Raw genomic sequence first — 10,000 nt, forward strand, 5'->3', positions numbered from 1 at the left:
AGTATGCTGCAAGCTCTCTAGGAGTTGCTAAGTAGCACCATTAGAGCTGGCTGACCTCAAGACTCTACACCTGTCCTAGATTCATTCAAGATAAGAGGTTCCCGTCTCCTAATAGTCTGTCCCGAAGTCAGTTTCACAGAATGATAATTTATCTCTTGCCGCACCAGTTCCAAGTTGGTTGATTGAAAAGAGAGGATATTGTTCAGGTTCTGTTATGAGTAGTACCCCCACGGAAACAGCACTGATGAAGAGGTATGCGCCGACACTAAGATCATTGTTGGTATTCACACCGGTTCTTCGTGTAACTTCTAATCCACGTTAACAAATGTAAGAAACCAACAACATTCTTGAAACTTTCTTCTAGTGCGGCCTCCGCATGAGAAATGTTCTCAAACAGGAAGATAAGACTGCGGGACGTGAAGGGAGGATGAGTTTGATGTGATCCTTCAGAATGTGGCTACCCGAGCGAATAGATCGCGACGGGCGGAGAACAAGCAGGTGCCGGAGAAGGGGCGGTCGGAAGGGAGACACTTGTGTGCAGTAAAATCGGATGGCTTAGGCTCTTGCAGGGATGACAACCCAATTACCCGTGCTCAGAGCGGAAGCTTATGATATCAGCGACGGGTTTAAAAGGAGCCGAGGCAAGCACAAGACGCTGCGCTGGGTTAAGGAGAGAGAGAGAGAGAAAAGAGAAGAGAAGAGAAGAGAAGAGAAGAGAAGAGAAGAGAAGAGAAGAGAAGAGAAGAGAAGAGAAGAGAAGAGAAGAGAAGAGAAGAGAAGAGAGAGAGAGAGAGAGAGGAAGAAGAGAGAGAGAGAGGGGGGGGGAGAGAGAAGAGAGAGAGAGAGAGAGTAGAGAGAAAAGAGAAAGAGAGAGAGACAGAGGAGGGAGGGAGGGAGGGAGGGGGAGAGAGAGAGAAAGAAAGAAAGGGAGAGAGAGGGAAGGGGAAAGAGGGGGGAAAAAAATCGGGGAAAGGAAGGAGGGAAAGGGGGGGGGCCCGGTGGAAAAAGGGGGGGGGGGGGGGGGGGGGGGGGGGGGGGAAAAAAAAAAAAAATAAGGGGGGGAAAAAACTTTTCCCTTTTTTAAAAAGTTACAAAAAATTTGGGGGCCCGAAAAAAATTGTTCCGGGGGGGAAATCCAAAGGGGGAATAAATCGGGCTTCAGGGCCCCCAAGGGAAAAAGGGGGGAAAAACCCCGAGGGAAAAAAAAAGGGGAAAGAACCGGGGGGAGGCCCCCCCTAATGATTTTGGGGGGGCCCCAGGGGACCTTCAACCTAGGGCCCCCGCCCCTGGGGAAAAAAAAAAAGGGGAACAAAACAAAAAGGGGAGACCAGAAAAAAGGGAAATAAAGAAAAAGGGGGGCCCCGGGGCGTACTTTTTTTAAAACTATGAAAAAACCCCCCTTCCGGGAAAAATTTAAATTCCTCCGGGGGTGCCCGATAAATGGAAAATTCCTCCCCAGAACCCCAATTTCCCCCCAATACTTGGGATTAAACAGGAAGGGGAAGGGGAAGGGGAGGGGAGAGAAGGAAAGGGAAAGGGGAGAGAAGGGGGAGGGGGAAAACAGAAAGGGAAAAAAAGGAAAAAAAGGGGGGGATAAAAAGGAAGGGAAAGAGAACCAAAAAAAAGAAAAAAAGGGGAAGAAAAAAAGGGAGAGAGAGAGAGGGAGAGGGAGGAGGGCGAGGGGGGAGGAGAGAGGGGGAGAGAGAGAGAGAGAGAGAGAAGAGAGAGAGAGAGGAGAAAAGAAAACGAGGGGGGGAGGGGAGGAGAAAGGGGGAGAAAAAAGAAAAGGGGGGAATGTTTTAAAGGAAAAAGGAGAAAAGAGAAAGAGGGAAGGGAGAGAAGAGAGGGAAAAAAGGGAGGGGAAAAGAGGAAGAAGAAAGAAGGAGGAAAAAAGGGAGAGAGGAAAAGGGGGGGGAAAGAGGAGAGAGAAAGGGAAGAGAAGAAGGGAAAAAGAGAGGGGTTGGGGGCCCGGGAAAGGGGGGAAAGGTTTAAGAAATTTTTCCCTTTTTTTTAAACCGGGGCCCCCGGAAATTTTTTTCCCCCCCCTTTTTTTTGGGGGTTTTCCCCCCCCCCTTTTCCCGCCAAGATTAAAAACCCTTCCCACCTTTCCCCCCTTTTTTTTTTTGGGGGGGGCCCCCCCTTTTGGTTTTTGCCCCCCCCCTTTTTTTCCCCCCCCCCCGGGGGGGTTTTCCCTCTTCTCTCTCTCTTCTTCTTTTTCTTTTCTCCCTCTCCTCTGGCTCCCCTCTTTTCCCCCATCTCTCTGCTCTCTCTTCTCCCCTCCTCTCTCTTTTCCCTTTCTTTTCCCCCCCTTCCCCCCCCCCCTCCCCCCCTTTCTCCCTTTTCTCCCTCCCTCCCTTTCGCTCTCTTCTCCTCTCTCCCCTTCCCCTCTCTCCTCTCCCCCTTTCTCTCTCTCTCATCTCTCTCCTCTCCCTCCCCTTTTCTCTCTCTCCTCTCTCTCTCTTTTTCCTCTCTCTCCTCTCCCCCCCCCCTCCCCCCTCCCCCCCTTCTCCCTTTCCCCCTTTTCTCCCCTCTCTCCCCTTTTTCCTTCTCTCCCCTCTCCATCTCTCTCCCTCCCCCTCGTCTTCTCTCTTTTTTTTCCTCTTTCCCTCCCCCTTTCTCTCTCCTCTCTCACTCCCTCCCTCCTCTTCTCTTTTTCCCCTCTTTTCTCTCTCTCTCCCTCCCCTCCCCCCTCCCCCCCGCTCCCTCTCTCTCTCTCTCTCTCTCTTTTTCGCTCTCTCTCCCCTTTCATTTCTCTCTCCTCTCTCCCTCCCCCCTCTCTCCCCTTTTTCCTTTCCCCTCTCTCTCTTTTCTCTCTCTCCCCTCCCTCCCTTTTCCCCCTTCCTCCCTTTCTCCCCTCTTTTCACTCACTCTCTCTTCCCCCCTCTCTCTAAACCTCCTCTCTCTAAATCTCCTCTCTCTCCCCTCTCTCCTTCTCTCTTTTTCCCCCCTTTTCCCCTCTCCTCCTCTCTCTCTCTCCCCCCTCCCCCCCTTCTCCCCCCCCTTTTCGTCTCCCCTCTCTCCCCAAAATCGTTTCCTCTCCTCTCTCTCCTCTCTTCTCCTCCCTCTCCTCTCTCTCTCTTCTCCCCTCTTCTCTTTTTCTCTCTTTTTCCTCTCTTCCCCCTCTCTCCCCTCTCTCTCCTCCTTTCCCCTCTTCCTCCCTCCCTCCTCCCCCCCTTTCCCTTTCTCTCCCCTTTTCCCTCCCTTTCCCCCCTTTTCCTCTCCCTCCCTCCCCCCCTCCCCTCCCCCCTTTCTCCTCCCCCCCCCTCCCTTTCTCTCTCTTCTCCCTTTTCTCTCTCTCACTCTCTCTCTCTCTCCCCTTTTTCTCTTTTTTTCCCCCCCCTCCTCCCCCCTCCCCCCCTCCCCCCCCTTTTCTCTCTCTCTCTCTCTCTCTCCTCCCTCCCCCCCCTTTCTCTTTTAAATCCCCCTTTTTCTCTCTCTCCCCCTTTCCTCTCTCTCCCCTTCCCCCTCTCTCTCTCGCGTCTTCTCCTCTCCTCTCCCCCCTCCCTTTCTCTCTCTCTTCTCCTCTTCTCCCCCCCTTTTCTCTCCTTCTCTCTTTTCCCCCTCTCTCCCCCTCTCTTCTCTTTTCTCCCCCTTTCTTTCCTCTCCCCCATCTCTCCCCTCCCCCGTTTCTCTCTTCTCATTTCCTCTCGCCCCCTTTCTTCCTCTCCCCTCTCTCCTCTCCCCTCTTTTCTCTCTCTCTCCCCCTCTCTCTCGGCTCTCTCTTTTCCTTCTCCTCCCTCTCCCCTCCCCCCCCCCCCCCCTCTCTCCCTCTCCTTCTATCTATCTATCTAGTCTCTATCTATCTTCTCTCTCTCGTCTTTTCCTCCTCCCCTCCTCCTCTCTTTCTCTCTCTCTCGCTCCTCTCTCCTCTCCCTCTCTCCTCCCCTCCCTTCCCTCTCTCCCCCCCTAACTCTCTCTCTCTCTCCTCCTCTCTCCCCTCTCTCTTCTCTCTCTCTCCCCTTTTCTCCTCTCTCTCCCCTTTCTTTTCCTCTCCTTTTCTCTCTCGCTCCTCTCTCCCCCCCCCCCCCTTCCCCTTTTCCTCCTCTCTCTCTTCCTCTCTCCTCTCACCTCTCTTTTTCCCTCTTTTCCCCCTCTCTCCTCTCTCTCCTCTCTCCCCTCTCTAGCCCCCGGGGCTAGTGCGTGGTAATTTTCGGCCTCTCATCCGAGGGTCCGGGGTTCCCCGCCCCCCAGGCGCGAGAATTTAAACTTTTCCCCCCAGGGTTACTGCTTTTGGGTGGGCACCACGGGGGGCAAGGATTTGGGGTTCAGCCGAGCAAAAGCACCCTGACACCCGTGATTAAAATCCAGACAGCATGTCCCACCAAAATACCCAAATTTTTCAAATGGAAAAAAACCCCAAACTTTAAACCTCTCTCTCTCTCTCTTTTCCCCCCTCTCTTCTCATCTCTCTCTCCCCTCTCTCCCCCTCCTCGTCTCTTTTTCTTCTCTCTCCCCTCCCTCTCCCCTCTCTCTCTTTCTCTCACTTCCTTCCTCTCTCTCTTTTGCCCCCCGGGGCTAGTGAAAAGGGGTAACGTGTGGGCCCCTCTCATCCGGGGTCGGTTTTTCGCGCCCCCCCCGGGCCGAGAACCCCCAACGGGTCGCCCGGAGGTTACTGCTGGGGTTTTGGGGAAACCCCACGGGGGGAAAGGGATTTGGGTTAAAGCCGAGTCAGCAGCAGCTGAAAAACGTGAGTAAAATCAAGCAGCGCAGGCCCAAAAACCAAAATTCCATTGTATAAAAGGGAACCCCAAAACCAAATTTTAAACTCCCCTCTCTCTCTCCTCTCTCTCTCTCTCTCCTCCTCTCATCCATTCTCTCTCTCTTTTCTTTCTCGCTTCCTCTCTCTCTCTCTCTCTCTTTCTTTCTCTTCACCCCTATCCTCTCTCTCTCTCTCCTCTCGGCTCTCCCCTCCTCCCTCCCCTCTCTCCTCTCCCTTTTCTCTCTCCTCTCTCTTTTCTCCCTCTCTCTCCTCTCCTCCCCTATCCCCCCTCTCTCTCTCCCCTCCCCCTCCTCCCCTTTTCTCTCTCTCCCACCCCTCTCTCCCCTCTCTCTCTCTTTTATTTTATTATATATTTTAATTATATATATATAATAATAAAATATAATATATATATAATATTTTATATGTAATATATTTTTATTATTATATGTGTATATATATATAATATTATATATATATATTAAAATATTTTATAAAATATATATATATTATATTATTAATTTTTGTGGATAATATATATTTTATTTATATATATATTATATTTTATTATTATTAAAATTATATATATATATATAATCCCCAAAAAATAAAATATATAATATATATTTTCCAAAAAATTTTTTATATATAAAAATTATATATATTATATAAATATTTTTTTAAAATTTTATTTATCCACATTTAAAATAATATTAATATATATTTTAAATATACTATATATATTTTAAAAATTTTATAAAATTTTTATATATTTTTATACTATATATATAAAATTTAATATATTTATATTATGGAAATATTTATATTATTATATGTGTTTATATAAAATATATTATTATTATATATATTATATAAAATATTTTTAAAATATAATATATATAAAAATATATATATATATATATATATATAATAATTAATTTTAATATATATTATATTATATATATGGGGTATATATTTTTTATAAAATTTTATTATTATTAAAATATAAAAATTGGGGTGTGGTGTGTGTGGGGGGTGGTGTGTGTGTTTTGTGGTGTGGTGTGTGTTATATATATATATAAAATATATTAAATTTAATATAAAATATTGTATTATATATTATATTTTTTATATTATATATTTTATATTATATTTTATGTATGTTGATATTATACATATATAATATTCCAAGCATTAAAAGAGATTTACAAAAGGGGAGAGAAAGAAAGAGAGAAGTGAGAGTGAAGAAAAGAGGAGAGAGGAGGGGGTTTGGTGGGGGGAAGAGAGAGAGACACACAACCTTCGTAAGAAAAGCCACGAAGCTACACGAAGGCAGGCAGAGAGAACGAAGAACGTAATAAGCGAAATCAGACGAAGAGAGATAGAAAGAGGGTAAATGAACAAGTGAGAGACATGTAGGGGTGATTCCCAACGGGGAAGAAGTGGGGAGGAAGCAGCCAGATCAAAAGAACGATGATGAAGACTGTTAATTTATATGGAAAAAAAATCATTGATTTGTCGGATTTTGGTTGGACCAAGGAAATTGTTGAAATAGTAAAAGAAATAGATTTGGGTTTTTTAAAAACCCGACTTTCGGAAAAAAGGGGAAGCTCAAAATTGGGGAAAAGGGAACCCAGAAGAAAAGATATTGGGAAATCACGGGAAAGAAAATAAAATTTAAAAGATGTATTGTCTTTTTGTTGTTTTTTTGCGCTTGTAAAAATATCTTTTCCTAATCTGGGAATAGGGATGCCATTCTTTTTTGGTTTTGAGTCCACCCTCGGGAGCTTTTAAAAAAAACGGGGTTTTACTTTTGGAAAGATTTTGGACTGTTTCCCTGTTTCCCCCGGACCAATCTCTAGTTTTAAAAAGTATTTTACATACCAATAAGGAACTCCGCAACCATTTGACCCTTTTTTTTTAAAAGCAGGAGGAGCCCCGTAGGGGCCCCCTTTTTTCTTTGGGACCATGATTTGTGGGGGTTCAAAAAACCCCGGGTCGAAATAAAATTTAAAGCCCCGAGCCCAAACCCAAATTTTCCCCCGCGGCCCCGGGGGGAATTTTTTCTTGGTGTATTTTTGTGAATTAAACCCCAAAAAAAGATACGGGCGCGATCCTATTTTTTTCTTTTTTACGTTTTCGTATTTTTTTTGTATAAATGTATTCTTTTAAACGTGGTGTTAGGGTTGGGAAAATTAAATGCCTTTTATCTTAAAGTTTAAAAAACCCTTGCAAACGAAAAATTTTTACAGTAACTTTGGTGAACTAATTTAGTTTGCTATTTTAAAAAGAAGGGCATAACGGGGATCAACCCCCAAACCCAGGCCCTCGGCTCAAACCCCCTACTTTTTTTACAATTCGCTTTACCCCCCAACCGCGGCACTTTTTCCGTGTTTTGTTTCTCGTAGGGTGTGAGTAAATGCCGCCTGCCGGGAAAAGGTGCAATTTCTTTTGGGAAACGTGGGTTTAATCGATGCGCCAGCAAACCCGCGGCTTTTCCCCCCTTTACAGTTTTGTGGGTTTTTACAGTGCTCTCCGGTCGGAAAAATTTTTTAAACACCAACGACCTCGAAAATCGCCCCCCGCTCTCCGGCCGCCCAAATGCGGCCGGGAGACTCGGGATTTTTAAAGGGGAAAAATGAGGGGCGGGGCAGCCCCCCCTGACGGGAAATTTTTCCCCGCCCCCCGGGCCCAAAGTGCGCCAAAAAAGGCCGAGGATGAGGGTGCCCGGCTGAAGGACCCCCCAATAAACTGGCGGAGGGGAACAATTTACCGCTAAAGTGAGCTAATTTCCCCCCTCCCCGCCGCCCCGCCAGTCAAGTAGTTTGAAACTCATTATTGACTTGAGGGTTACTATGAAAAGACCAATCACAAATTTACGTCCGACTTGGGGAAAATTGGCCCCCGGGGGGCCCCCCCTTTTTACCCCCCCTCCCCGACTCCCGCCCCGCGGGCCCCCAACTTGAACCCACTTTTACACCCGCAGTTTTTTTTGACGTTTTTTAGCTTTTCTGGGATTTTGGGGCCCGTTCGATAGAAACTTTGATAGGTTTGAAAAAGAGAGGAGAAGAAGAGGGGGAGAGATAGAGAGAAAAGAGAGAGAAGAGAGAGGGGGGGAGAAGAGAGGAGAGAGAGAGCGAATGAGTGAAATGTGTGTGTGTGTGTGTGTGTGTAATTATTATTATTATTTTATTTAAATTTTTAATTTTTTATTATTATTATTATTTTTATTAAATTTCTATTTATAAAATTAATTTTAATTTTATATATATATTTTATAATTTTTATATAAATATTATTATATAATAACACACCCCCCCACACCACACAAAACACCCCACCCCAAAAACACCCACAAAACACACACACCAAAACCAAAAACCCCACACACAAAAAAACCAAAACAAAAACCCCCCCACACACCAAACACACCCAAAAACACATACCCTACATACCTTTTCTCTCTCTCGCCCCTCTCTCTTCTTCTCTCTTTATATTAATAGTATATATATATATAAATATTAATATTATTAATTATTTTATTAATAAATTTTAGTAATAATAAAATAAAACCCACCACAAAACACAAAACAAAACACACCACCAAAACCCCCAAAACACCCCAAAACACACCACAAAGACACAACAACACATTTCACTCATTCGCTCTCTCTTTTCCCCCCTTTTTCCCTCCGGCCCCCCCCTTCCCCCCGGGCCCCTCTTTTCTCCCCTCTCCCCTCCCCCCCGTCCTTTTCTCTTCCCCCATTTTTCTCTCCTTCCCCCTCCCTCTCTCTCCTTCCCTCGCTCTCCCTTCCCCTCTCCTCCCCTTTTCCCTCCCTCCCTCCCTCCCCCCTCCCCCCTCCCTTTCCCCCCCCCCCTTCTCCCCCCCTCCCTCCCTTTCCCCCCCTCCCCCCCCTCCCTCCCCCCCCTCTCCCCCCCCCCCCCCCCCCCCCCCCCCCCTTCCCAAAATTTCCCCCCCGTCCTTCCCCCCCCTCTCTCCTTTTTTTCCCCCTCCTTTTTCCAAATTCCCCCCTTTCCCTTTTCCCCCCCTTTTTCCCCCCTTTTTTAAAAAAACTCCACTTTTTAAAAACCTTTTAAATTCCCCCCTTTTCCCTTCCTTTGGGCCCCCTCTTTTTTCCCTTTTTTTAAATCCTTTTTTTCCTTGTTTTTTTTTTTTCCCCTTTTAATTCCCCCCTTTCCTTTCCCCCCCCTTTCTTTCCCCCCCCCCTTCTATGTTTTTCCCTCCCCTCACCCCCCCCCCCTTCCTTTCCTTTTCCCCCCCCTTCCCCTCCCTCCCCTACCCCCCCTTTCCGCCCCCCCGCTTCCCCCTCCCCCTCCCGCCCCCTTTCCTCCCCCCCCCCCCCCCCTCCCCTTTCTTTTCCCCTTTCCCCCCTTTTTCCCAATTTTCCTTTCCTTTGGCCTTTCCCTTCCCCCTTTTCGCCCCCTTTCTTTCCCCCCTTTCCCCTTCCTTTCCCCCCCCCCCCTTTCCCCCCCCCCTTCCCCTTTTTTTTTTTTTTTTCCTAACCCCTTTTCCCCCCCCCCGGGGTTCCCCCTTACCCTCCCAAAACCCTCCCTTTTTCTTCTTTCCCCCCCCAAAAATCTCCCCCCTCCCCCCCTTCCCTAAAGGGCCCCAAGGGAAGGGGCCCCCCCGGGGGGAAAAGGGGGCCCCTTTTTTTTTGGGGGAAGGCGAAAGGGGGGGGGGCCCCCCCCCCGGGGGAATAAGGGGAACACAGGGGGAAAAGGGGGGCAAAAATTGGGAAGGAGGGAAAAAATATTTGGGAAACCCTTTCTTTAAGGGGAAAAAAAAATTAGTTGGTTTGGAAATCGGGGGTTAAAATGGAATGGACGATTAAATTTTTAAATTTTAAAAAAATCATTTTTCCGAGTGAAGTTTTTTGAAGTCCATATTGGTTTGTCTGTTTTTGGTGTTGAGTTTGTCTGTTTATCTGCGTTCATGGAACAAGGCTTTGCTAGAGTTACTGTAAGGTAAGATATGATTTATGTGGCGATGACACACAGTCACAGTTGCCACTCAAGTGTGTTCACAGTGGATTCACACCCGGCTCCCCTCGGCTCCCGCCCGCCCTTCCGCTCGCTTCCCCTCCCCTCGCTTGCCATCCCCTCCTCTGCTCCCCTTTCTTTTCCCATCCCTCGCTGGGGAATTTTCAAATTTCAAACTTTGCATTTCAATATGGCTAATTTCGCATCCGTTTCTTGATTATAAATACAATATCAGAGAGGAAACTCACCAGCCTTTCCATCTGTGACTGATTTAAGTTTTAATTAATTGTTCCGTGAACT

At 46.9% G+C, this 10,000-nt stretch overlaps 1 protein-coding gene across 1 annotated transcript in view; it reads left to right on the forward strand.

The window, feature by feature from the left end:
* Positions 1-9,653: 9,653 nt before the first annotated feature.
* Positions 9,654-10,000, forward strand: part of LOC119575582 (inactive tyrosine-protein kinase transmembrane receptor ROR1-like) — a 20,781-nt gene continuing 20,434 nt past the window's right edge. Inside the window, exon 1 of the mRNA XM_037923230.1 lies at positions 9,654-9,685. Coding sequence (XP_037779158.1) covers positions 9,654-9,685 — 32 coding nt within the window. The remainder of the gene's footprint in view (positions 9,686-10,000) is intronic.

Source organism: Penaeus monodon, chromosome 7 (genome assembly GCF_015228065.2).
Source record: "Penaeus monodon isolate SGIC_2016 chromosome 7, NSTDA_Pmon_1, whole genome shotgun sequence".
In the NCBI taxonomy this organism is placed as follows: Eukaryota; Metazoa; Arthropoda; class Malacostraca; order Decapoda; family Penaeidae; genus Penaeus; species Penaeus monodon.